Source organism: Anas acuta, chromosome 37 (assembly GCF_963932015.1).
Source record: "Anas acuta chromosome 37, bAnaAcu1.1, whole genome shotgun sequence".
Lineage (NCBI taxonomy): Eukaryota > Metazoa > Chordata > Aves > Anseriformes > Anatidae > Anas > Anas acuta.
In genome coordinates, this window is record NC_089015.1 from 95026 (window position 1) to 120987 (window position 25962).

The window sequence follows — 25962 nt, forward strand, 5'->3', positions numbered from 1 at the left end:
TGGCCTCTCCCTCACTTTTGTGTTTTTCTGACCCTTGTCCTGTTTTCCTTCACACGTCCGTGGGATGGGTGGGGCAGAGACCGCACAGGTGGACCTGGCCTCTGCTCTCCCAATTTTTGGTCTCTTCTACCCAAGCTCATGGCCTCCCCTGTCCCAATTCTGGCCTCCTATGCCCCAATTCTGGCCTCCACTGCTCCCAGTTCATCGTCTACACTGCCCCGATTAGTGTCCTTCCCTGACCCAATTCTGTCCTCTACTGCCCCAGAAGTTGTCTCCGACGCCCCAATTCTGGTCTCCGATGCCCCAATTCTGGCATCCGATGCCCCAGTTCTGGCCTCCGATGCCCCAGTTCTGGCCTCCACTGCCCCCAATTCATCATCTATGCTGCCCCGATTAGTGTCCTTCCCTGACCCAATTCTGTCCTCAGCTGCCCCAGAAATTGTCTCCGAAGCCCCAATTCTGGCCTCTGATGCCCCAGTTCCGGCCTCCACTGCCCCCAATTCACCATCCACACTGCTGCGATTTGTGTCCTTCCCTGACCCAATTCTGTCCTCTGCTGCCCCAGAAATTGTCTCCGAAGCCCCAATTCTGGCCTCCGATGCCCCAATTCTGGTCTCTGATGCCCCACTTCTGGCCTCCACTGCCCCCAATTCACCATCTACACTGCCCCGATTTGTGTCCTTCCCTGACCCAATTCTGTCCTCTACTGCCCCAGAAGTTGTCTCCGACGCCCCAATTCTGGTCTCCGATGCCCCAGTTCTGGTCTCCGATGCCCCCATTCTGGCCTCCACTGCTCCCAGTTCATCGTCTACACTGCCCTGATTTGTGTCCTTCCCTGACCCAATTCTGTCCTCTACTGCCCCAGAAGTTGTCTCCAACGCCCCAATTCTGGCATCCGATGCCCCAATTCTGGCATCCGATGCCCCAGTTCTGGCCTCCGATGCCCCAGTTCCGGCCTCCACTGTCCCCAATTCACCATCTACACTGCCCCGATTTGTGTCCTTCCCTGACCCAAATCTGTCCTCTACTGCCCCAGAAGTTGTCTCCGACGCCCCAATTCTGGCCTCCCGTGCCCCAATTCTGGCCTCCGATGCCCCACTTCTGGCCTCCTCTGCTCCCAATTCATCTTCTACGCTGCCCCAATTTCTGGCCTCCCTTGCCCCAATTTTGGCTTCCGCTGGCCCTTGCCAGTGCCATCACCATGGGGTGGGGGTCTGTGGAGTGTCCCCATCCCTGTCCTTGTCCTCATCACCTTCCCCAATGTCCCCATTCCCCTCCCCAATTTCCTTGATCCCCCTCCCCAATGTCCTTCTCCCCGTTCCCACCAGGACGGAGCCACCTTGGGCCGTGGAGGCCGATTCCCCCCTCAGCCTCCCCAACACACCCTAAGGAAATGCCCCAGGGGGGGCCACCCCCGTCCACCCCCCAGATCTGAGTTTCAGTGCCCCCTGCCCAGGCTGCACTCACCCGTTGCAACAACGTGGAGGAAGAGGAGGAAGAGGAGGAGGAAGGCCCGGGTACCAGACCCCATCTTGATGCTTCCCAGTCCCGCGGTGCCGCCAGCAGCATCCCGCTGTGGAGCCATGCCCGGGGCAGGAGTGGCGATGGGGAACTTTGCCCCTCTGCGGGGAGAGGCTTCTTGTTCCCAGGGTGGGCGGTGTTTTGGGGGTGCGGCCGTGCCCAGACCAATCGTGGGCACCGTGACCATGGGAACAAACATGACGTTCCCCTCCCCATTATTGAGGATAACCATGACGACCCATGAGGCATTGGGGCAATTAGGGAGCACTTCCACATCCTCTTCGTCTCCCAACCCCATCAGTGATGTCCCCCCACCTCTGCTGCCCCCCATCCCTGGTGCCCCCATCGCCATCTCACATATCCCCCTCCCCCAGCGTCCCCCATCCCTGTTACCTTCCCATCAGGATTTCCTGGTAGCCAGGGAGCTGCCAGGACCTGTAGGGCTGGGGCCATTTGGGGACCTTCTAGGACCTGTAGGGCTGGGGGAATTTGGGGTGAATCTGATCCAAATTTGGGACTGGGAGCTGGGGATCTGTGGGTCCTTTTGGCCCCCAGCACCGTTGGAGACCCCCCCAGAAAGACCTAGATGGACCCCAGTGGCTGCAGCCCCAAGGGGGCCGTGGTTGGCAGGTTCCCACCCTAGACCCAACATCCCCTATGACCATGGCTGGCGTGGGGCCAGATGCAGAAGCAGAATTATTTTTGGGATGCACAGAATTTTTATTGGGATTGCCCATCCCTAAGTGGGATGGCCAAGGGCTGGCCGGGAGTCCCATCACCCACTGCCAGGATATGCAAAAAAGAGGTTTTCCTCCTTCTCGCTGAGCAAATAAATAAACGCGCCCGGCTCCTGCCAAGCCCATTTCCAGTCACTGTTGGGCCGCTTCTGGCTCCACCAGGATCCTACAGATTGCCTCCAGCCATGGTTGGGCATTCAAAGAGCATTTCCAGACACAGTTGGGTCTTCCAAGAGCATTTCCAGACACAGTTGGGTCTTCCAAGAGCATTTCCAGACACTGTTGGGTCTTCTGAGACCATTTTGAGGCATGGTTGGGTCTTCCAGGAGCATTTCCAGACATGGTTGGGTCTCCCCATGATGAGTTCTGGCCGAGTCTTCCCAAATTGTTCCCAGCCCCATAAATCCCGTGGGCACTGCGGTGAGCAGGAGCCAACCATGACCTTGGAAGCAGAGTCGTTGAGAAGGTCCTGGAAGAGCTGGTGGGCAAAGAGGTGAGTAGGAGGCAATGTTGTCATTGGAACCAATGTTGTTGAGAAGGTCCTGGAGTTCCTGGTGGGCAATGAGGTCAGGAGGAGCCAACGATGATATTGGAATCAGCGTCGTTGAGAAGGTCCTGGAAGTTCTGGTTGGCACCAAGGTGAGCAGGAGGCAACGTTGTCCTTGGAATGAGCGTCATTGAGAAGGTCCTGGAAGTGCTGGTGGGCAATGAGGTGAGGAGGGGCCAGCGAAGACCTTGGAGGAGAGTCATTGAGAAGATTCTTGGCTCCCACATCCCCCTGCCCCACAGCGCTCTGCCCCACATCCCCCTCACCCCACCCCAGCTCCCAAATCCCCCACATCTCACAGTACCTGGGTCACAACTGGGGGCGCACTGAGGGTCTGGTGATCTGCATCTGGGGGGGTTGGAAAGAAAGAAGGGGATGGAGGTGAGATGGGCCTGGGGGGACTGAGGAGTGGTGGGTGGGCACGGAGGGGGGCACAGGTCTGGGGGGGCACCCACCGGGATGTTGGTGTTCACCCGTTCCAGTGAGGCCGTGAAGCTCTTTAGGCTGTCACCTGTTGGGGACATGGGTGGGGGGCGATGGGGTGAGCAGTGGGGCTGGGGGAGCAGCTGTGTTTTTTTTTCCCCCTCCTCCCCCCTAGTGCTGCCCCCCGGAGCCCACCCGACCTGGTTCGGTGGCATTTTTGTTCTTGAGGACGAAGCCTTCAGATGACGTCCAGGTGTTGCCATCGTCCTCATACCAGTTCTCATCAACGGAGGCCGAAGTGTTCCTGGGGGGCAGCACCAGGGGGCTTGGAGTGGGCAGAAGGACAGAGGAGGGGGCTGTGTCCCCCCTCCAGCCCTCCTAGATTTCCACCCACAACCCCATTCTGAACCCCAACCGAGCCCAGGTGTCTGCCACCAGCACATGTGTCCATCACCAATCAACCAACCCAAAAGACCCCAGACCATCCAACCCAATTAATGCCAACCCAACCAACCCATCCCATCCAACCCAACCCAAACCACCCCAATCCCACCAACCCAACCCAACTCAACCCAACTCAACCGGAACCACCCCAACCCTGCCAACCCAAAAGACCCCAAACCATCCAACCCAATTAAACCCATCCCAGCCAATGCAACCCAACCCAACCCAACTCAACCCAAATGACCCCAACCCCACCAGCCCAGAAGAACTCAAACCATCCATCCCATCCCATCCAACCCAACCCAACCAACCCAACTCAACCGGAACCACCCCAACCCCACCAACCCAGAAGACCCCAAACCATACAACCCAACTAAACCCATCCCAGCCAACACAACACAACCCAACCCAATGAAACCCAAACGACCCCATACCATTCAACCCTACTAAACCCAACCTAAACACCCCAACCCATTCAAACCAAACCACGCCAACTCCACTCAACCCAACACAACTCAACCCAACACAACCAACCCAATCCAATCCGCCCCAACCATCCCTGACCCTCTACCTCTTCCTGCTCTTCCTCCGTATCACCAGCAGCACAGTAAGGGTGATGCAGGCAATGAGCAGCACCGTGACCGCCACCCCCAGCCCCGTGGACACCTTGCTGACGCGCCCAGAGCACTGGCTGCCCGTGTACCAGTAGAGAGATTCATCCTGGCAGCTGCAGGGACAAGGAAGGGTCAGGCCCAGTGGTCCCAGGGGTCAGGGGTCCCACAGAGGGACACGTGGTGGCACTCACAAGCACTGTGGCCCGGCACGGGTGACGTGGCACTCGCCGTGGTGGCAGTCCATGGTGCCGGGCGTGTTGGCCGTGCAGTTGGTGACGCAGCGGAGGGTGTTGCTCACGTTCATCGCGTAGTAGTAGTCCTGGTAGCCGATGGGGGCCAGCTGCTGGCACAGTGCTGAGGAGGGGGCACAGGAGGGGGTCAAATGGGGTGGTGGGTTTCGTTGGGACTCAGGGGGTGCATGGGGCTCCGTGGGGACACCCCAACCACCCAGGCCTCACCGTCAAGCGAAGAGGACGCTGTCATGTCCTTGAGGATGGGGTTGTTCGACACCGCAAGGCAGACGACGGCTGTGGGGGGAGAGAGGCTGTCAGGGACCCTTCCCCGGGGCCTCCCCAAGGGGTTGGGGGACAAGAGGGGAGGACAGGGCACCCACAGGTGTTGTGCTCGCAGTCGCCCTGGCTTTTAGCAGTCTCATTAAGCTTCTGCACCAGCTCCTGCGTCTTGTTCTTTAACTCCTCGCTCAGGTTGGGGCTGGCAACGGTGCTGAAGATGACCTCGTGGTCCACGTCGAGGCCGGTGCCCACAGCGGAGGACGCGGAGGCTCTGTGCACCCGGGCTCCCCGCCTGCTGGAGTTTGCCGGCCTGATGCTGAGGATCTTCACGCCCTGGTAGCCAGGCACGGAGCCGTAGATCTTGGCCATCTGCCAGGGCGAGGGGTGCCGTGAGGACGTGTCCATTGTGGCCTGGCCTCCTTTTGTGGGGCCCGGCCTCCCCTTGTACTCCCAAAATCAACTCGGCCTCCCTTTGTGCAACCTGGCCTCCTTTTGTGCTCTCACCCTTCCCTCTCACTCCTGGTCTCCTGTTGTGTTCCCAAACTCCCCTTGCCCACACTGGTCTCCCTTTTTGCTCCAAGCTTCCCCTCAGGTACCCAGCCTCCCCTCAAGGTGCCTGGCCTCCCCTCATGCTCCTGGGCCTCACCTCCTGCCGGAATTGCTTCTCAAAGCTCTCGTAGGCCTCCGAGCGGGGGTCCTGCAGCTCCTCCGTGTAGTTGAAGTTGGTGACGGTCACCACCAGCTCCACGTTGGCCACGATCGTCCCCTTGACGGCTGCGAGAGGCAGGAGAGGGGTGAGTACGGGGAGGCTGGGGGGAGGCCGCAGGCTGGGGGGAGGCCGCACTTACGGATGTCGGTGCTGATGGAGCCGCTGGAGTACTCGCACACAGGGCCGTAGAAGTCAAAGAGGCAGAGGCACTTGGTGCCATCGTAGGTGCCTCCATTCTGGCAGACCACTGCGGGGAGAGAAGATGTCAGAGGGCAGCCAGGAGTAGGGGGGGTCCTGTGAGGAGACCCCAGGGAGGACAGGGGTGAGGGTCAGCAATGGAGGCCTGGGAGGTGAAGGGGAGGAGGCCAAGAGGAGGGAGGACAGGAGGGAGATGGAGGCTGACCTGCAGAAATGGTGGTGGTCGTTTGGGTGGTGGTGGTCTTTGTGGTGGTCGTTGTGGTAGTGGTCATTGAGGAGGTGGTGGTAGTCGCTGGGACGGTGGTGGTGGTGGTCAGTGGGAGAGTGGCGGTGGTTGGTGGGAGAGTGGTGTTAGGCCCTGGGACCATAGTGGTTTTGGTTGGTGGCATGCTGGTGGTGTTGGTCAGTGGGGCAGTGGTAGTGTTGGTTGGCTGGACAGTGGTGCTGGTCGGTGGGACAGCAGTGGTGTTGGTTGCTGGAGCTGTGGTGGTGTTGGTCGGTGGGACCGTGGTGGTGTTGGTCGGTGGGGCACTGGTGGTGTTAGTTGGTGGGGCAGTGGTGGTGTTGGTCGATGGGATCAATGTGGTGTTGCTTGGTGGAGCAGAGGTGGTGTTGGTTGGCTGAAGAGTGGTGTTGGTCGGTGGGACTGCGGTGGTGTTGGTTGGAGGGACTGTGGTGGTGTTGGTTGCTGGAGCCGTGGTGGTGTTGGTTGGCTGGACGGTGGTGGTGTTGGTCGGTGGGACCATGGTGGTGTTGCTCGGCTGGATGGTGGTGGTGTTGGTCGATGGAGCCGTGGTGGTGTTGGTCGATGGGATCGATGTGGTGTTGCTTGGTGGAGCGGAGGTGATGTTGGTTGGCTGGACGGTGGTGGTGTTGGTCCCTGGGACCGTGGTGGTGTTGGTTGGTGGGACTGTGGTGGTGATGGTCGGTGGGCCAGTGGTGGTGTTGCTTGGCTGGACGGTGCTGGTATTGGTAGGTGGAGCCGTGGTGTTTGTCCCTGGAACCGTGGTGGTGTTGGTTGGTGGGGCAGTGGTGGTGGTGTTTGGTTGGATGGTGGTAGTGTTGGTCGGTGGCATTGTGGTGGTGTTGGTCAGTGGGGCATTGGTGGTGTTGGTTGGCTGGACAGTGGTGCTGGTCGGTGGGACAGCAGTGGTGTTGGTTGTTGGAGCTGTGGTGGTGTTGGTCGGTGGGACCGTGGTGGTGTTGGTCGGTGGGCCAGTGGTGGTGTTGCTCGGCTGGACGGTGGTGGTGTTGGTAGGTGGAGCCATGGTGTTTGTCCCTGGAACCGTGGTGGTGTTGGTTGGCTGTACTGTTGTGGTGTTGGTTGGTGGGGCAGTGGTGGTGATGTTTGGTTGGATGGTGGTAGTGTTGGTCGGTGGCATGCTGGTGGTGTTGGTTGGCTGGACCGTGGTGGTGTTAGTCCCTGGGACCGTGGTGGTGTTGGTCGGTGGCATTGTGGTGGTGTTGGTCAGTGGGGCATTGGTGGTGTTGGTTGGATGTACAGTGGTGCTGGTCAGTGGGACTGTGGTGGTGTTGGTTGCTGGAGCTGTGGTGGTCTTGGTCGGTGGGACCGTGGTGGTGTTGGTTGCTGGAGCCATGGTGATGTTGGTTGGCTGGACGATGGTGGTGTTGGTCCCTGGAACCGTGGTGGTGTTGGTTGGCTGTACCGTTGTGGTGTTGGTTGGTGGGGCAGTGGTGGTGGTCTTTGTTTGGACGGTGGTGGTGTTGGTCGGTGGCATTGTGGTGGTGTTGGTCCCTGGGACCATGGTGGTGTTGGTTGGTGGGACCGTGGTGGTGTTGGTCAGTGGAGCCGTGGTGGTGTTGCTCGGCTGGACAGTGGTGGTGTTGGTCAGTGGCATGGTGGTGGTGTTGCTCGGCTGGACGGTGGTGGTGTTGGTCGGTGGAGCCATGGTGGTGTTGGTCGATGGGATCAATGTGGTGTTGGTTGGTTGTGCATTGGTGGTGTTGGTTGGCTGGACGGTGGTGCTGGTCGGTGGGACTGTGGTGGTGTTGGTTGCTGGAGCCATGGTGGTGTTGGTTGGCTGGACGGTGGTGGTGTTGGTCGGTGGAGCCGTGGTGTTTGTCCCTGGAACCGTGGTGGTGTTGGTAGGTGGAGCCGTGGTGTTTGTCCCTGGAACCGTGGTGGTGTTGGTTGGCTGTACCGTGGTGGTGTTGGTTGGTGGGGCAGTGGTGGTGGTGTTTGGTTGGACAGTGGTAGTGTTGGTCGGTGGCATGCTGGTGGTGTTGGTCAGTGGGGCATTGGTGGTGTTGGTTGGCTGGACAGTGGTGCTGATTGGTGGGACAGCAGTGGTGTTGGTTGCTGGAGCCGTGGTAGTGTTGGTTGGCTGGACGATGGTGGTGTTGGTCCCTGGGACCGTGGTGGTGTTGGTTGGAGGGACAGTGGTGGTGGTGGTTGCTCGGGCAGTGGTGGTGGTCTTTGGTTGGACGGTGGTGTTGGTTGGCTGGACGGTGGTGGTGTTGGTTGCTGGAGCCGTGGTGGTGTTTGTCCCTGGGACCATGGTGGTGTTGGTCGGTGGCATGGTGGTGGTGTTGGTTGGCTGGACGGTGGTGGTGTTGGTCCCTGGGACCGTGGTGGTGTTGGTTGGAGGGACAGTGGTGGTGGTGGTTGCTCGGGCAGTGGTGGTGGTCTTTGGTTGGACGGTGGTGTTGGTTGGCTGGACGGTGGTGGTGTTGGTTGCTGGAGCCGTGGTGGTGTTTGTCCCTGGGACCATGGTGGTGTTGGTCGGTGGCATGGTGGTGGTGTTGGTTGGCTGGACGGTGGTGGTGTTGGTCCCTGGGACCGTGGTGGTGTTGTTCAGTGTGACCGTGCTGTTCAACTGGGTGGTGGTGGTGGTCGTTACTGTGGAATTAACCCATGCAGAGTTGAGGTCAGTGAAGGTTTGCAGGAGGAGGTCATGGAAGTCTCTGCTGAGGTGGTCCCTGGGATGCGTGTGGGAGTCCCATGGGAGACCTGAGGGAGCTTGTGGGGGTCCCATGGGTGCTGCTCTCAGTCCCGGGGGGCTCATGGGGGCTTTAGGGGTGCTGGTGGGGTCTCTGTGGTGGTTTCTCTGCTCCCCGTTATCCTGTTGCCTCCTGTGGAGGCTGCGGCACTCGGTGCCATTTGGAGGCTGCCCATCCCAAACCCTTCCCCTTTCCCTCCCCGCCAGCCTCACCCATGGCCATGTCCCCTTCCCTCCTGGCCTCTCCCTCACTTTTGTGTTTTTCTGACCCTTGTCCTGTTTTCCTTCACACGTCCGTGGGATGGGTGGGGCAGAGACCGCACAGGTGGACCTGGCCTCTGCTCTCCCAATTTTTGGTCTCTTCTGCCCAAGCTCATGGCCTCCCCTGTCCCAATTCTGGCCTCCTATGCCCCAAATCTGGCCTCCACTGCTCCCAGTTCATCGTCTACACTGCCCCGATTTGTGTCCTTCCCTGACCCAATTCTGTCCTCTACTGCCCCAGAAGTTGTCTCCAACGCCCCAATTCTGGCCTCCGACGCCCCAATTCTGGCATCCGATGCCCCAATTCTGGCCTCCGATGCCCCCAATTCATCATCTATGCTGCCCCGATTAGTGTCCTTCCCTGACCCAATTCTGTCCTCAGCTGCCCTAGAAGTTGTCTCCAACGCCCCAATTCTGGTCTCTGACACCCCAATTCTGGCCTCTGATGCCCCAGTTCCGGCCTCCACTGCCCCCAATTCACCATCTACACTGCCCCGATTTGTGTCCTTCCCTGACCCAATTCTGTCCTCTGCTGCCCCAGAAATTGTCTCCGAAGCCCCAATTCTGGCCTCCGATGCCCCAATTCTGGTCTCCGATGCCCCAATTCTGGCCTCCGATGCCCCACTTCTGGCCTCCACTGCCCCCAATTCACCATCTACACTGCCCCGATTTGTGTCCTTCCCTGACCCAATTCTGTCCTTTACTGCCCCAGAAATTGTCTCTGACGCCCCAATTCTGGCCTCCAATGCCCCAATTCTGGTCTCCGATGCCCCAGTTCCGGCCTCCACTGCCCCCAATTCATCGTCTACACTGCCCCGATTTGTGTCCTTCCCTGACCCAATTCTGTCCTTTACTGCCCCAGAAGTTGTCTCCGAAGCCCCAATTCTGGCCTCCGATGCCCCAATTCTGGTCTCTGATGCCCCACTTCTGGCCTCCACTGCCCCCAATTCACCATCTACACTGCCCCAATTTGTGTCCTTCCCTGACCCAATTCTGGCCTCTATTGCCCCAGAAATTGTCTCCGAAGCCCCAATTCTGGTCTCCGATGCCCCACTTCTGGCCTCCACTGCTCCCAATTCATCATCTACGCTGCCCCGATTTGTGGCCTCCCTTGCCCCAATTTTGGCTTCCGCTGACCCTTGCCAGTGCCATCACCATGGGGTGGGGGTCTGTGGAGTGTCCCCATCCCTGTCCTTGCCCTCATCACCTTCCCCAATGTCCCCATTCCCCTCCCCAATGTCCCTTTCCCCATCCCAAATATCCCTGTCCCCGTCCCCACCAGGACAGAGCCACCTCGGGCCGTGGAGGCCGATTCCCCCCTCAGCCTCCCCAACACACCCTAAGGAAATGCCCCAGGGGGGGCCACCCCTTTCCACCCCCCAGATCTGAGTTTCGGTGCCCCCTGCCCAGGCTGCACTCACCCGTTGCAACAACGTGGAGGAAGAGGAGGAAGAGGAGGAGGAAGGCCCGGGTGCCAGACCCCATCTTGATGCCCCCCAGTCCCGCGGTGCCGCCAGCAGCATCCCGCTGTGGAGCCATGCCCGGGGCAGGAGTGGCGATGGGGAACTTTGCCCCTCTGCGGGGAGAGGTTGCTTATTCCCAGGGTGGGCGGTGTTTTGGGGGTGCGGCCGTGCCCAGACCAATCATGGGCACCGTGACCGTGGGAACAAACATGACGTTCCCCTCCCCATTATTGAGGATAACCATGACTACCCATGAGGCATTTGGGGCAATTTGGGAGCACTTCCACATCCTCTTCGTCTCCCAACCCCATCAGTGATGTCCCCCCACCTCTGCTGCCCCCCATCCCTGGTGCCCCCATCGCCATCTCACATATCCCCCTTCCCCAGCGTCCCCCATCCCTGTTACCTTCCCATCAGGATTTCCTGGTAGCCAGGGAGCTGCCAGGACCTGTAGGGCTGGGGCCATTTGGGGACCTTCTAGGACCTGTAGGGCTGGGGGAATTTGGGGTGAATCTGATCCAAATTTGGGACTGGGAGCTGGGGATCTGTGGGTCCTTTTGGCCCCCAGCACCGTTGGAGACCCCCCCCAGAAAGACCTAGATAAACCCCAGCAGCTGCAGCCCCAAGGGGGCCGTGGTTGGCTGGTTCCCACCCTAGACCCAACATCCCCCATGACCATGGCTGGCGTGGGGCCAGATGCAGAAGCAGAATTATTTTTGGGATGCACAGAATTTTTATTGGGATTGCCCATCCCTAAGTGGGATGGCCAAGGGCTGGCGGGGAGTCCCATCACCCACTGCCAGGATATGCAAACAGAGGTTTTCTTCCTTCTCGCTGAGCAAATAAATAAACGCGCCCGGCTCCTGCCAAGCCCATTTCCAGTCACTGCTGGGCCGCTTCTGGCTCCACCAGGATCCTACAGATTGCCTCCAGCCATGGCTGGGCGTTCAAAGAGCATTTCCAGACACAGTTGGGTCTTCCAAGAGCATTTCCAGACACAGTTGGGTCTTCTGAGACCATTTTGAGGCATGGTTGGGTCTTCCAGGAGCATTTCCAGACATGGTTGGGTCTCCCCATGATGAGTCCTGGCCGAGGTTTCCCAAATTGTTCCCAGCCCCATAAATCCCGTGGGCACTGTGGTGAGCAGGAGCCAACGATGACCTTGGAAGCAGAGTTGTTGAGAAGGTCCTGGAAGTGCTGGTGGGCAATGAGGTGAGTAGGAGGCAATGTTGTCGTTGGAACCAATGTTGTTGAGAAGGTCCTGGAGGTCCTGGTGGGCAATGAGGTCAGGAGGAGCCAACGATGATATTGGAATCAGCGTCGTTGCAAAGGTCCTGGAAGTTCTGGGGGGCACCAAGGTGAGCAGGAGGCAACGTTGTCCTTGGAATGAGCGTCATTGAGAAGGTCCTGGAAGTGCTGGTGGGCAATGAGGTGAAGAGGGGCCAGCGAAGACCTTGGAGGAGAAGCCTTGAGAAGATTCTTGGCTCCCACATCCCCCTGCCCCACAGCGCTCTGCCCCACATCCCCCTCACCCCACCCCAGCCCCCACATCCCCCACATCTCACAGTACCTGGGTCACAACCGGGGTCGCACTGAGGGTCTGGTGATCTGCATCTGGGGGTGGGGGTGGAAAGAAAGAAGGGGATGGAGGTGAGATGGGCCCGGGGGGGCTGAGGGGTGGTGGGTGGGCACGGAGGGGGGCACAGGTCTGGGGGGGCACCCACCGGGATGTTGGTGTTCACCCGTTCCAGTGAGGCCGTGAAGCTCTTTAGGCTGTCACCTGTTGAGGACATGGGTGGGGGGCGATGGGGTGAGCGGTGGGGCTGGGGGAGCAGCTGTGGTTTTTTTCCCCCTCCTCCCCCCTAGTGCTGCCCCCCGGAGCCCACCCGACCTGGTTCGGTGGCATTTTTGTTCTTGAGGACGAAGCCTTCGGATGACGTCCAGGTGTTGCCATCGTCCTCGTACCAGTTCTCATCAACGGAGGCCGAAGTGTTCCTGAGGGGCAGAGCCAGGGGGCTTGGAGGGGGCAGAAGGACAGAGGAGGGAGCTGTGTCCCCCCCACAGCCCTCCTAGATGTCTGCCCACAACCCCATTCTGAACCCCAATTGAGCCCAGGTGTCTGCCACCAGCGCACATGTCCAACACCAATCAACCAACCCAAAAGACCCCAGATCATCCAACGCAATTAATGCCAACCCAACCAACCCAACCCATCTAACACAACCCAACCACCCCAACTCAACCCAAATGACTCCAACTCCACCAACCCAGAAGAACTCAAACCATCCAACCAAACCCACCGCATCCCATCCCATCCAACCCAACCCAACTCAACCCAAACCACCCCAATCCCACCAACCCAACCCAACTCAACCCAACTCAACCGGAACCACCCCAACCCTGCCAACCCAAAAGACCCCAAACCATACAACCCAATTAAACCCATCCCAGCCAACGCAACCCAACTCAACTCAACCCAAATGACCCCAACCCCACCAGCCCAGAAGAACTCAAACCATCCATCCCATCCCATCCAACCCAACTCAACCGGAACCACCCCAACCCCACCAACCCAGAAGACCCCAAACCATACAACCCAACTAAACCCATGCCAGCCAACACAACACAACCCAACCCAATGAAACCCAAACGACCCCATACCATTCAACCCTACTAAACCCAACCTAAACACCCCAACCCATTCAAACCAAACCACGCCAACTCCACTCAACCCAACACAACTCAACCCAACACAACTCAACCCAACACAACCAACCCAATCCAATCCGCCCCAACCATCCCTGACTCTCTACCTCTTTCTGCTCTTCCTCCGTATCACCAGCAGCACAGTAAGGGTGATGCAGGCAATGAGCAGCACCGTGACCGCCACCCCCAGCCCCGTGCCCACCTTGCTGACGCGCCCGGAGCACTGGCTGCCCGTGTACCAGTAGAGAGATTCATCCTGGCAGCTGCAGGGACAAGGAAGGGTCAGGCCCAGTGGTCCCAGGGGTCAGGGGTCCCACAGAGGGACACGTGGTGGCACTCACAAGCACTGTGGCCCGGCACGGGTGACGTGGCACTCGCCGTGGTGGCAGTCCATGGTGCCAGGCGTGTTGGCCGTGCAATTGGTGATGCAGCGGAGGGTGGTGCTCGTGGTCAGCGCGTAGTAGTAGTCCTGGTAGCCAATGGGGGCCCTCTGCTGGCACAGTGCTGAGGAGAGGGCACAGGAGGGGGTCAAATGGGGTGGTGGGGTTCGTTGGGACTCAGGGGGTGCATGGGGCTCCGTGGGGACACCCCAACCACCCAGGCCTCACCGTCAAACGAAGGGGACTCTGTCATGTCCTTGAGGATGGGGTTGTCCGACACCGCAAGGCAGACGACGGCTGTGGGGGGAGAGAGGCTGTCAGGGACCCTTCCCTGGGGCCTCCCCAAGGGGTTGGGGGACAAGAGGGGAGGACGGGGCACCCACAGGTGTTGTGCTCGCAGTCGCCCTGGCTATTAACAGTCTCATTAAGCTTCTGCAACAGCTCCTGCATCTTGTTCTGGAACTCTTCACTCAGGCCAGGGCTGTCAACGGTGCTGAAGATGACCTCGTGGTCCACCTCGAGGCCGGTGCCCGCAGCGGAGGACACGGAGTCTCCCTCGGCCCTGTGTACCTGGGCTCCCCGCCTGCTGGAGTTCGCCGGCCTGATGCTGAGGATCTTCACGCCCTGGTAGCCAGGCATGGAGCCGTAGATCTTGGCCATCTGCCAGGGCGAGGGGTGCCGTGAGGACGTGTCCATTGTGGCCTGGCCTCCTTTTGTGGGGCCCGGCCTCCCCTTGTACTCCCAAAATCAACTCAGCCTCCCTTTGCGCAACCTGGCCTCCCTTTGTGCTCTCACCCTTCCCTCTCACTCCTGGTCTCCTGTTGTGTTCCCAAACTCCCCTTGCCCACACTGGTCTCCCTTTTTGCTCCAAGCTTCCCCTCAGGTACCCAGCCTCCCCTCAAGGTGCCTGGCCTCCCCTCATGCTCCTGGGCCTCACCTCCTGCCGGAATTGCTTCTCAAAGCTCTCGTAGGCCTCCGAGCGGGGGTCCTGCAGCTCCTCCGTGTAGTTGAAGTTGGTGACGGTCACCACCAGCTCCACGTTGGCCACGATCGTCCCCTTGACGGCTGCGAGAGGCAGGAGAGGGGTGAGTACGGGGAGGCTGGGGGGAGGCCACAAGCAGGGGGGAGGCCGCGGGTTGGGGGGAGGCTGCACTTACGGATGTCGGTGCTGATGGAGCCGCTGGAGTACTCACACACGGGGCCATAGAAGTCAAAGAGGCAGAGGCACTTGGTGCCATCGTAGGTGCCTCCATTCTGGCAGAACACTGCGGGGAGAGAAGATGTCAGAGGGCAGCCAGGAGTAGGGGGGGTCCTGTGAGGAGACCCCAGGGAGGACAGGGGTGAGGGTCAGCAATGGAGGCCTGGGAGGTGAAGGGGAGGAGGCCAAAAGGAGGGAGGACAGGGGGGAGATGGAGGCTGACCTGCAGAAATGGTGGTGGTCGTTTGGGTGATGGTGGTCTTTGTGGTGGTCGTTGTGGTAGTGGTCATTGAGGAGGTGGTGGTAGTCACTGGGACGGTGGTGGTGGTGGTCAGTGGGAGAGTGGCGGTGGTTGGTGGGAGAGTGGTGTTAGGCCCTGGGACCATAGTGGTTTTGGTTGGTGGCATGCTGGTGGTGTTGGTCAGTGGGGCAGTGGTAGTGTTGGTTGGCTGGACAGTGGTGCTGGTCGGTGGGACAGCAGTGGTGTTGGTTGCTGGAGCTGTGGTGGTGTTGGTCGGTGGGACCGTGGTGGTGTTGGTCGGTGGGGCACTGGTGGTGTTAGTTGGTGGGGCAGTGGTGGTGTTGGTCGATGGGATCGATGTGGTGTTGCTTGGTGGAGCAGAGGTGGTGTTGGTTGGCTGAAGAGTGGTGTTGGTCGGTGGGACTGTGGTGGTGTTGGTTGGAGGGACGGTGGTGGTGTTGGTCGATGGAGCCGTGGTGGTGTTGGTCGATGGGATCGATGTGGTGTTGCTTGGTGGAGCGGAGGTGGTGTTGGTTGGCTGGACGGTGGTGGTGTTGGTCCCTGGGACCGTGGTGGTGTTGGTCGGTGGGACCGTGGTGGTGATGGTCGGTGGGCCAGTGGTGGTGTTGGTTGGCTGGACGGTGGTGGTGTTGGTAGGTGGAGCCGTGGTGTTTGTCCCTGGAACCGTGGTGGTGTTGGTTGGCTGTACCGTGGTGGTGTTGGTTGGGGGGGCAGTGGTGGTGGTGTTTGGTTGGACGGTGGTGGTGTTGGTCGGTGGCATGGTGGTGGTGTTGGTCAGTGGGGCATTGGTGGTGTTGGTTGGCTGGACAGTGGTGCTGGTCGGTGGGACAGCAGTGGTGTTGGTTGCTGGAGCTGTGGTGGTGTTGGTCGGTGGGACCATGGTCGTGTTTGTCGGAGGGGCACTGGTGGTGTTAGTTGGTGGGGCAGTGGTGGTGTTGGTCGATGGGATCGATGTGGTGTTGCTTGGTGGAGCAGAGGTGGTGTTGGTTGGCTGAAGAGTGGTGTTGGTTGGAGGGACTGTGGTGGTGTTGGTTGGAGGGACTGTGGTGGTGTTGGTTGCTGGAGCCGTGGTGGTGTTGGTTGGCTGGACGGTGGTGGTGTTGGTTGGTGGGACCATGGTGGTGTTGGTCGATGGAGCCGTGGTCGTGTTGGTTGATGGGATCGATGTGGTGTTGCTTGGTGGAGCGGAGGTGGTGTTGGTTGGCTGGACGGTGGTGGTGTTGTTCCCTGGGACCGTGGTGGTGTTGGTTGGTGGGACTGTGGTGGTGATGGTCGGTGGGACCGTGGTGGTGTTGCTCGGCTGGACGGTGGTGGTGTTGGTCGATGGAGCCATGGTGGTGTTGGTCGGTGGGACCGTGGTGGTGATGGTTGGTGGGCCAGTGGTGGTGTTGCTCGGCTGGACGGTGCTGGTATTGGTAGGTGGAGCCGTGGTGTTTGTCCCTGGAACCGTGGTGGTGTTGGTTGGCTGCACCGTGGTGGTGTTGGATGGTGGGGCAGTGGTGGTGGTCTTTGGTTGGATGGTGGTAGTGTTGGTCGGTGGCATTGTGGTGGTGTTGGTCCCTGGGACCATGGTGGTGTTGGTTGGCTGGACAGTGGTGTTGGTCGGTGGGACAGCAGTGGTGTTGGTTGCTGGAGCTGTGGTGGTGTTGGTCGGTGGGACCGTGGTGGTGTTGGTCGGTGGGGCACTGGTGGTGTTAGTTGGTGGGGCAGTGGTGGTGTTGGTTGATGGGATCAATGTGGTGTTGCTTGGTGGAGCAGAGGTGGTGTTGGTTGGCTGAAGAGTGGTGTTGGTCGGTGGGACTGTGGTGGTGTTGGTTGGAGGGACAGTGGTGGTGTTGGTCGATGGAGCCGTGGTGGTCTTGGTTGGTGGGACCGTGGTGGTGTTGGTTGCTGGAGCCGTGGTAGTGTTGGTTGGCTGGACGATGGTGGTGTTGGTCCCTGGGACCGTGGTGGTGTTGGTTGGAGGGACAGTGGTGGTGGTGGTTGCTCGGGCAGTGGTGGTGGTCTTTGGTTGGACGGTGGTGTTGGTTGGCTGGACGGTGGTGGTGTTGGTTGCTGGAGCCGTGGTGGTGTTTGTCCCTGGGACCATGGTGGTGTTGGTCGGTGGCATGGTGGTGGTGTTGGTTGGCTGGACGGTGGTGGTGTTGGTCCCTGGGACCGTGGTGGTGTTGTTCAGTGTGACCGTGCTGTTCAACGGGGTGGTGGTGGCGGTCGTTACTGTGGAAGTAACCCATGCAGAGTTGAGGTCAGTGAAGGTTTGCAGGAGGAGGTCATGGAAGTCTCTGCTGAGGTGGTCCCTGGGATGCGTGTGGGAGTCCCATGGGAGACCTGAGGGAGCTTGTGGGGGTCCCATGGGTGCTGCGCTCAGTCCCGGGGGGCTCATGGGGGCTTTAGGGCTGCTGGTGGGGTCTCCGTGGTGGTTTCTCTGCTCCCCGTTATCCTGTTGCTTCCTGTGGAGGCTGCGGCACTCGGTGCCATTTGGAGGCTGCCCATCCCACACCCTTCCCCTTTCCCTCCCCGCCGGCCTCACCCATGGCCATGTCCCCTTCCCTCCTGGCCTCTCCCCCACTTCTGCGTTATTCTGACCCTTGTCCTGTTTTCGTTCACACGTCCGTGGGATGGGTGGGGCAGAGACCGCACAGATGGACCTGGCCTCTGCTCTCCCAATTTTTGGTCTCTTCTGCCCAAGCTCATGGCCTCCCCTGTCCCAATTCTGGCCTCCTATGCCCCAAATCTGGCCTCCACTGCTCCCAGTTCATCGTCTACACTGCCCCGATTTGTGTCCTTCCCTGACCCAATTCTGTCCTCTACTGCCCCAGAAGTTGTCTCCGAAGCCCCAATTCTGGCCTCCGATGCCCCAATTCTGGCCTCCGATGCCCCAATTCTGGCCTCCGATGCCCCACTTCTGGCCTCCACTGCCCCCAATTCACCATCTACACTGCCCCGATTTGTGTCCTTCCCTGACCCAATTCTGTCCTCTGCTGCCCCAGAAGTTGTCTCCGACGCCCCAATTCTGGTCTCCGATGCCCCAATTCTGCTCTCCGATGCCCCACTTCTGGCCTCCACTGCCCCCATTTCACCATCTACACTGCCGCGATTTGTGTCCTTCCCTGACCAAATTCTGTCCTTTACTGCCCCAGAAGTTGTCTCTGACACCCCAATTCTGGTCTCTGACACCCCAATTCTGGTCTCCGATGCCCCCATTCTGGCCTCCACTGCCCCCAATTCACCATCTACACTGCTGCGATTTGTGTCCTTCCCTGACCCAATTCTGTCCTCTGCTGCCCCAGAAGTTGTCTCCGACACCCCAATTCTGGCCTCCGATGCCCCAATTCTGGTCTCTGATGCCCCAGTTCCGGCCTCCACTGCCCCCAATTCATCGTCTACACTGCCCCGATTTGTGTCCTTCCCTGACCCAATTCTGTCCTCTACTGCCCCAGAAGTTGTCTCCAACGCCCCAATACTGGCCTCCGACGCCCCAATTCTGGTCTCTGATGCCCCACTTCTGGCCTCCACTGTCCCCAATTCACCATCTACACTGCTGCGATTTGTGTCCTTCCCTGACCCAATTCTGTCCTCTGCTGCCCCAGAAGTTGTCTCCGACACCCCAATTCTGGCCTCCGATGCCCCAATTCTGGTCTCTGATGCCCCAATTCTGGCCTCTGATGCCCCAGTTCCGGCCTCCACTGCCCCCAATTCATCGTCTACACTGCCCCGATTTGTGTCCTTCCCTGACCCAAATCTGTCCTCTACTGCCCCAGAAGTTGTCTCCGACGCCCCAATTCTGGTCTCTGATGCCCCAATTCTGGCCTCCGATGCCCCACTTCTGGCCTCCTCTGCTCCCAATTCATCGTCTACGCTGCCCCAATTTCTGGCCTCCCTTGCCCCAATTTTGGCTTCCGCTGGCCCTTGCCAGTGCCATCACCATGGGGTGGGGGGCTGTGGAGTGTCTCCATCCCTGTCCTTGTCCTCATCACCTTCCCCAATGTCCCCGTCCCCCTCCCCAGTGTCCCTTTCCCCATCCCAAATATCCCTGTCCCCGTCCCCACCAGGACAAAGCCACCTCGGGCCGTGGAGGCCGATTCCCCCCTCAGCCTCCCCAACACGCCCTAAGGAAATGCCCCAGGGTTCGCCCCCCCCTTCCACCCCCCAGATCTGAGTTTCGGTGCCCCCTGTTCGGGCTGCACTCACCCGTTGGAACCACATGGAGGAAGAGGAGGAAGAGGAGGAGGAAGGCCCGGGTGCCAGACCCCATCTTGATGCTTCCCAGTCCCGCGGTGCCGCCAGCAGCATCCCGCTGTGGAGCCATGCCCGGGGCAGGAGTGGCGATGGGGAACTTTGCCCCTCTGCGGGGAGAGGCTGCTTATTCCCAGGGTGGGCGGTGTTTTGGGGGTGCGGCCGTGCCCAGACCAATCGTGGGCACCGTGACCATGGGAACAAACATGACGTTCCCCTCCCCATTATTGAGGATAACCATGACTACCCATGAGGCATTTGGGGCAATTTGGGGGCACTTCCACACCCTCTTCGTCTCCCAGCCCCATCAGTGATGTCCCCCCACCTCTGCTGCCCCCCATCCCTGGTGCCCCCATCGCCACCTCACATATCCCCCTCCCCCAGCGTCCCCCATCCCTGTTACCTTCCCATCAGGATTTCCTGATAGCCAGGGAGCTGCCAGGACCTGTAGGGCTGGGGCCATTTGGGGACCTTCTAGGACGTGTAGGGGTGGGGGGATTTGGGATGAATCTAACCCAAATTTGGGACCGGGAGCTGGGGATCTGTGGGTCCTTTTGGCCCCCAGCACGGGTGGAGACCCCCCAGAAGGACCTAGATAGATGCTCCCCTCAAGGGGGCCGTGGTTGGCAGGTTCCCACTCTAGACCCAACATCCCCCATGACCATGGCTGGCGTGGGGCCAGATGCAGAAGCAGAATTATTTTTGGGATGCACAGAATTTTTATTGGGATTGCCCATCCCTAAGTGGGATGGCCAAGGGCTGGCCGGGAGTTCCATCACCCACTGCCAGGATCTGCAAACAGAGGTTTTCTTCCTTCTCACTGAGCAAATAAACGCGCCCGGCTCCTGCCAAGCCCATTTCCAGTCACTGCTGGGCCACTTCTGGCTCCACCAGGATCCTACAGATTGCCTCCAGCCATGGCTGGGCGTTCAAAGAGCATTTCCAGACACAGTTGGGTCTTCCAAGAGCATTTCCAGACACAGTTGGGTCTTCTGAGACCATTTTGAGGCATGGTTGGGTCTTCCAGGAGCATTTCCAGACATGGTTGGGTCTCCCCATGATGAGTCCTGGCCGAGGTTTCCCAAATTGTTCCCAGCCCCATAAATCCCGTGGGCAGTGCGGTGAGCAGGAGCCAACGATGACCTTGGAAGCAGAGTCGTTGAGAAGGTCCTGGAAGAGCTGGTGGGCAATGAGGTGAGTAGGAGGCAATGTTGTCGTTGGAACCAATGTTGTTGAGAAGGTCCTGGAGGTCCTGGTGGGCAATGAGGTCAGGAGGAGCCAACGACGATATTGGAATCAGCGTCGTTGAGAAGGTTCTGGAAGTTCTGGTTGGCACCAAGGTGGGCAGGAAGCAACGTTGTCCTTGGAATGAGCGTCATTGAGAAGGTCCTGGAAGTGCTGGTGGGCAATGAGGTGAGGAGGGGCCAGCGAAGACCTTGGAGGAGAAGCCTTGAGAAGATTCTTGGCTCCCACATCCCCCTGCCCCACAGCGCTCTGCCCCACATCCCCCTCACCCCACCCCAGCCCCCACATCCCCCACATCTCACAGTACCTGGGTCACAACTGGGGGCGCACTGAGGGTCTGGTGATCTGCATCTGGGGGTGGGGGTGGAAAGAAAGAAGGGGATGGAGGTGAGATGGGCCCGGGGAGGCTGAGGGGTGGTGGGTGGGCACGGGGGGGGGGGGGGGGCACAGGTCTTGGGGGGCACCCACCGGGATGTTGGTGTTCACCCGTTCCAGTGAGGCCGTGAAGCTCTTTAGGCTGTCACCTGTTGAGGACATGGGTGGGGGGCGATGGGGTGAGCGGTGGGGCTGGGGGAGCAGCTGTGGTTTTTTTCCCCCTCCTCCCCCCTAGTGCTGCCCCCCGGAGCCCACCCGACCTGGTTCGGTGGCATTTTTGTTCTTGAGGACGAAGCCTTCGGATGACGTCCAGGTGTTGCCATCGTCCTCGTACCAGTTCTCATCAACGGAGGACGAAGTGTTCCTGGGGGGCAGCACCAGGGGGTTTGGAGGGGGCAGAAGGACAGAGGAGGGGGCTGTGCCCCCCCCCAGACTGTCCCAATGTCCACCAATAACCCCGTTCTGAACCCAAACCAAGCCCAGGTGTCTGCCACCAGCCCACGTGCCTGTCACCAACCCCGTTCTCCTATTGAAGACCCCAAACCCACGTCCCCACCTCCATTCCAGTTGCCAGCTGGAAGACCCCAAACCCACGTGTCCATCACCAGCTCTGCTCTGAACCAGAAGACCCCAGACCCAGGTGTCCACCATGAACCACGTCCAACCCTGCTCTCGACTGGAAGACCCTGAACCCACATCTCCAGAACTAGAAGACCCCAAGGACACATTCCAAGCAACGACCCTGCTCTGAACCCAAGACCCCCAACCCAACCTAAAAACCCCAGTTCAGCCAACTCGACACAACCAACCCAACCCAACCCAACTCAACCCAACGCAACCACCCCGAACCATCCCAACCAACCCAAAAGACCTCAAACCAAACAGCCCAACCCAAATCAACCCAACACAACCCAACTCAACTCAACCCAACCCAACCCAACCCAACCCAACCCAACCCAACCCAACCCAACTCAACCCAACACAACCACCCCAAACCACCCCAACCAACCCAAAAGACCTCAGACCATACAACCCAACTCAACCCAACCCAACCCAACCCAACTCAACCCACCCCAACCACCCCAAACCACCCCAACCAACCCAAAAGACCTCAAACTGTACAACACAACACAACACAACTCAACCCAACACAACCACCCCAAACCATCCCAACCAACCCAAAAGACCTCAAACCATACAACCCAAATCAACCCAACACAACACAACTCAACTCAACCCAACACAACTCAACCCAGGCCAACCACCCCAAACCACCCCACCCCAACAAATGCAAAATACCCCAAACCAACCACCCCTACCCAACCAACCCAATCCAATCCGCCCCAACCATCCCTGACCCTCTACCTCTTCCTGCTCTTCCTCCGTATCACCAGCAGCACAGTAAGGGTGATGCAGGCAATGAGCAGCACCGTGACCGCCACCCCCAGCCCCGTGGACACCTTGCTGACGCGCCCAGAGCACCGGCTGCCCGTGTACCAGTAGAGAGATTCATCCTGGCAGCTGCAGGGACAAGGAAGGGTCAGGCCCGGTGGTCCCAGCTTTCAGGGGGCACACAGAGGGACGCGTGTGGTGGCACTCACAAGCATTGTGGCCCGGCACGGGTGACATGGCACTCGCCATAGTTGCAGTTGATGGTGCCGGGCGTGTTGGCCGTGCAGTTGGTGACGCAGCGGAGGGTGTTGCTCACGTTCATCGCGTAGTAGTAGTCCTGGTAGGCGACGGGGACCAGCTGCTGGCACAGTGCTGAGGAGGGGGCACAGGAGAGGGTCAAATGGGGTGGTGGGGTGCATAGGGGCTGGTGGGGTGCATGGGGGACTCAGGGGGTGTATGGGGTTCCGTGGAGGCACCCTGGCCTCACCATTAAATGAAGGGGACTGCGTCATGTCCTTGACGATGGGGCTGGCCGGCACCACAAGGCAGACGACGGCTGTGGGGGGAGAGAGGCTGTCAGGGACCCTTCCCCGGGGCCTCCCTGAGGGATTGTGGGGTGAGGGGGGAGGACGGGACACCCACAGGTGTCCTGCTTGCAGTTGTCCTGGCTTTTAACAGTCTCATTAAGCTTCTGCAACAGCTCCTGCGTCTTGTTCTGGAACTCCTCGCTCAGGTCGGGGCTGGCAACGGTGCTGAAGATGACCTCATGGTCCACGTCGAGGCCGGTGCCCACGGTGGAGGACGCGGAGTCTCTGCGCACCCGGGCTCCTCCCCTTCTGGAGGCCGCCGGCCTGATGTTTATGATCTTCACGCCCTCGTAGCCAGTCAAGGAGCTGTAGATCTTGGCCATCTGCCAGGGCAAGGAGTGCCGTGAGGATGTGTCCTGTGCAGTTCAGCCTCCCCTTGCGGTGCCCGGCCTCCCCTCATGCTCCCAAACTCCTCTCATGTTCCCGGCCTCCCCTCGCACAGCCCGATCTCCCCTCACACAGCCCGGCCTCCCCTCATGTTCCTGGCCTCCCCTCTCACTCCCGGCCTCCCCTTGCACACCCGGGCCTCACCTCCTGCTGGAAATGCTTCGCAAAGCTCTCGTAGGCCTCCGAGAGGGGGTCGTTCAGCTCCTCCGTGTAGACGAAGTTGGTGACGGTCACCACCAGCTCCACATTGGCCACGACCTTCCCCTCGATGGCTGCGGGAGGTAGGAGGGAGGTGAGCGCGGGGAGGCCGGGGGGAGGCCACGAGTGGGGGCAAGGCCGTGGGCTGGGGGGAGGCCGCACTTACAGATGTCGGTGTTGATGGAGTCGCTGGAGTACTCGCACAATGGGCCGTAGAAGTCGGAGTGGCAGATGCACTTGTTACCATCGTAGCTGCCTCCATTCTGGCAGACCACTGCGGGGAGAGAGGAGGTCAGGGGGGGCCTCAGGGGGCACCCAGGGGTGGGGGTCCCGCGAGGAAACCCCGGGAAGGACAGGGGTGAGGGGCAGTGATGGAGGCCTGGGAGGAGGGAGGAGGGCGAGAGGAGGGAGGATGAGGAAGAGGTGGAGGCTGACCTGCAGGAACGGTGGTGGTGGTGGTGGTGGTGGTTGTGGTGGTGGTGGTTGTGGTTGGTGTGGTGGTTGGGGTGGTGGTGGTGGTTGGGGTTGGTGTGGTGGTATTTGGTGTAGTGGTGGTGGTTGTGGTAGTGGTGGTTGGGGTGGTGGTTGAGGTGGTGGTGGTTGGGGTGGTGGTGGTGGTAGTTGGTGTAGTGGTGGTAGTTGGTGTAGTGGTGGTGGTTGTGGTGGTGGTAGTTGGTGTGGTGGTGGTGGTCGGGGTGGTGGTGGTAGTTGGTGTAGTGGTGGTTGGTGTGGTGGTGGTGGTCACTGGAGCTGTACTGGTGGTTACTGGCCCGGTGGTGGTGAAGGTAGGGAAAGAGGTTCCTGAACTGGTCGAGGTCTCTGGCGTGGGGGTATCACCAGATGAGGTTTCTTCGGTGGTAGGGGAGAGGCCGGAGGCCATTTCCGTGAAGGACGTCGTGTCTGTGTAGGGCGACGTTTCCGTGGAGACCAGTGGGATTTCGGTGGCACCGGAGAAACTTCCTTCATCGTCCAGAAATATCGCGGTGCTCCTCGCTATTGAGGAGAGAAATCCGGAGTTAATACCGTGCCTGCCGGCAGCACCTTCGGAGGCTTTGTGGTGGCCGCCCCCTCCCACACCTTTCCCCTTTGCACCCTCCGGCCTCACCCCTCGCCTTCCCACCCCATCCCACCCCACCCTGTCCCACCCTTCGCTTTCGCTTTCCCCCGACCCTTGTCCTGTTCCCATTCACATGTCCGTGGGACGGGTGGGGCCAACCGAGGCCGCCCGGGATGACACGGCCTCCAGAGTCACGATTTTTGGTCTCTTCTGCCCAATTTCGTTGGCCTCCGCTGCCCCAGTTCTGGCCTCCACCGCCCCCAGTTCATCATCTACACTGGCTCCGATTTGTGGCCGCCCCAGTTGTGGCCTCCGCTGGCCCTCGTCAGTGCCATCACCACGGGCGGGGCCCTGTGCAGTGTCCCCATCCCTGTCCTTGTCCCCGTCACGCTCCCCGATGTCCCTGTCCCCGTCTCCAATGTCCCTGTCCCCGTCCCCACCAGGACGGTGCCACCCTGAAGCCGTGGAGGCCGATTCCCCGCTGAGCCTCCCCAACGCACCCCAAGGAGATGCCCCAGGGGATTCCGCCCCCTCCTGCCCCCCACATCTGCATTTCGGTGCCCCCCAAGCTGGCCTCCACCCACCTGCCACATCCCCGTAGAGGAGGAGGAAGAGGAGGAGGAAGGCCCAGGTGCAAGACCCCATCTCGGCGTCCCGTAGCACCGCCGGCTGAATTCCCGTGCGGAGTTATGGTTAGGGCACGAATGACAGTGAGGAACTTTGCTCCTCTTCTGGGAAGAGTTATTCATCTCCAGGGTGGGTCGAGGATGTGGGACGGGCGATGCCGGGACCAATCATGGGCACCGTGACCGTGGGAATAAATGTGACGGTCCCCTCCCCATTATCGGGGACAACCGCAAAGGCCCCGTCCCCAATATCGCCACCCTGGGGGCATCACGGTGTCACGGGGAGGGGGTGTTTGTTCCTTTTTGGGGTGAATCTGACCCAAATTGGGGACACGGGGCTGAGGTTGGGGGCTGGTGGATGGATTTCAGCCATCGTGGGGTCTTCCCAGGTCGTGTCCAACCATCCTTGGGTTCTCCAGGATTGATTCCAACCATCGTCGGGAGGTCCAAGATCATTTCCAACCATCATTGGGTCCTCTAATTTCGATTCCAAACATCCTTGGGTCTTCTAAGATCGATTCCTTTCGATTGGGGCCTCCAAGACCACTTCCAATCGTGATTGGGTTCTCCAAGATCAATTCCAACCATAGTTGGGCCCTCTAATTTCGATTCGAACCATTGTTGGGTCCCCCAAGATCAATTCCAACAATCGTTGGGCCTTCTAGGATCGATTCCTACCATCGTCGGGTCTTCTAATTTCGATTCCAACCATCAAAATGCCCCCCAAGATCAATTCCAAACATCTTTGGGTCTTCTAAGATTGATTCCGACCATCGTTGGGTCCTCCAAGACCACTTCCAATCATGACTGGGTTCTCCAAGATTGGTTCCAACCATCACCGGGTCTTCTTAGACCATTTTCAACCATGGCCAGGTCTTCCCAGGCCAGTTCCAACCACCACTGGGTCCTCCAAGATCGATTCCA

At 59.7% G+C, this 25962-nt stretch overlaps 2 protein-coding genes across 11 annotated transcripts; both read right to left on the minus strand.

Annotated features, from left to right (window-relative positions):
* Nucleotides 1–2217: 2217 nt before the first annotated feature.
* Nucleotides 2218–25962, minus strand: LOC137846673 (mucin-3A-like). Of its 10 annotated transcripts, none has more exons than XM_068664742.1 (12): nucleotides 24997–25962; nucleotides 23791–24348; nucleotides 23522–23629; nucleotides 23302–23429; nucleotides 22826–23093; nucleotides 13704–13772; nucleotides 4478–4640; nucleotides 4244–4399; nucleotides 3429–3553; nucleotides 3261–3316; nucleotides 3110–3153; nucleotides 2218–2992 (listed from the first exon to the last, which is right to left on the minus strand). In XM_068664742.1, exons 1-11 carry the CDS (start codon nucleotides 25055–25057, stop codon nucleotides 3115–3117), a joined length of 1731 nt encoding a protein of 576 aa, XP_068520843.1. In that variant the 5' UTR covers nucleotides 25058–25962; the 3' UTR covers nucleotides 2218–2992; nucleotides 3110–3114. The 10 variants fall into 10 exon arrangements, with proteins under 10 accessions (XP_068520843.1, XP_068520842.1, XP_068520839.1 ...); XM_068664741.1 differs by lacking the exon at nucleotides 13704–13772 and adding an exon at nucleotides 22671–22739 and having other exon boundaries at nucleotides 24997–25961; XM_068664738.1 differs by lacking the exons at nucleotides 3110–3153; nucleotides 3261–3316; nucleotides 3429–3553; ... (1 more) ...; nucleotides 4478–4640; nucleotides 13704–13772 and adding exons at nucleotides 11960–12003; nucleotides 12114–12169; nucleotides 12281–12405; ... (1 more) ...; nucleotides 13437–13599; nucleotides 22671–22739 and having other exon boundaries at nucleotides 24997–25957.
* Nucleotides 5157–8731, minus strand: LOC137846687 (mucin-5AC-like). The gene is made up of 3 exons (XM_068664760.1): nucleotides 5647–8731; nucleotides 5445–5572; nucleotides 5157–5167 (listed from the first exon to the last, which is right to left on the minus strand). The coding sequence occupies exon 1, from the start codon at nucleotides 8729–8731 to the stop codon at nucleotides 5837–5839; it is 2895 nt and encodes a 964-aa protein (XP_068520861.1). The 3' UTR covers nucleotides 5157–5167; nucleotides 5445–5572; nucleotides 5647–5836.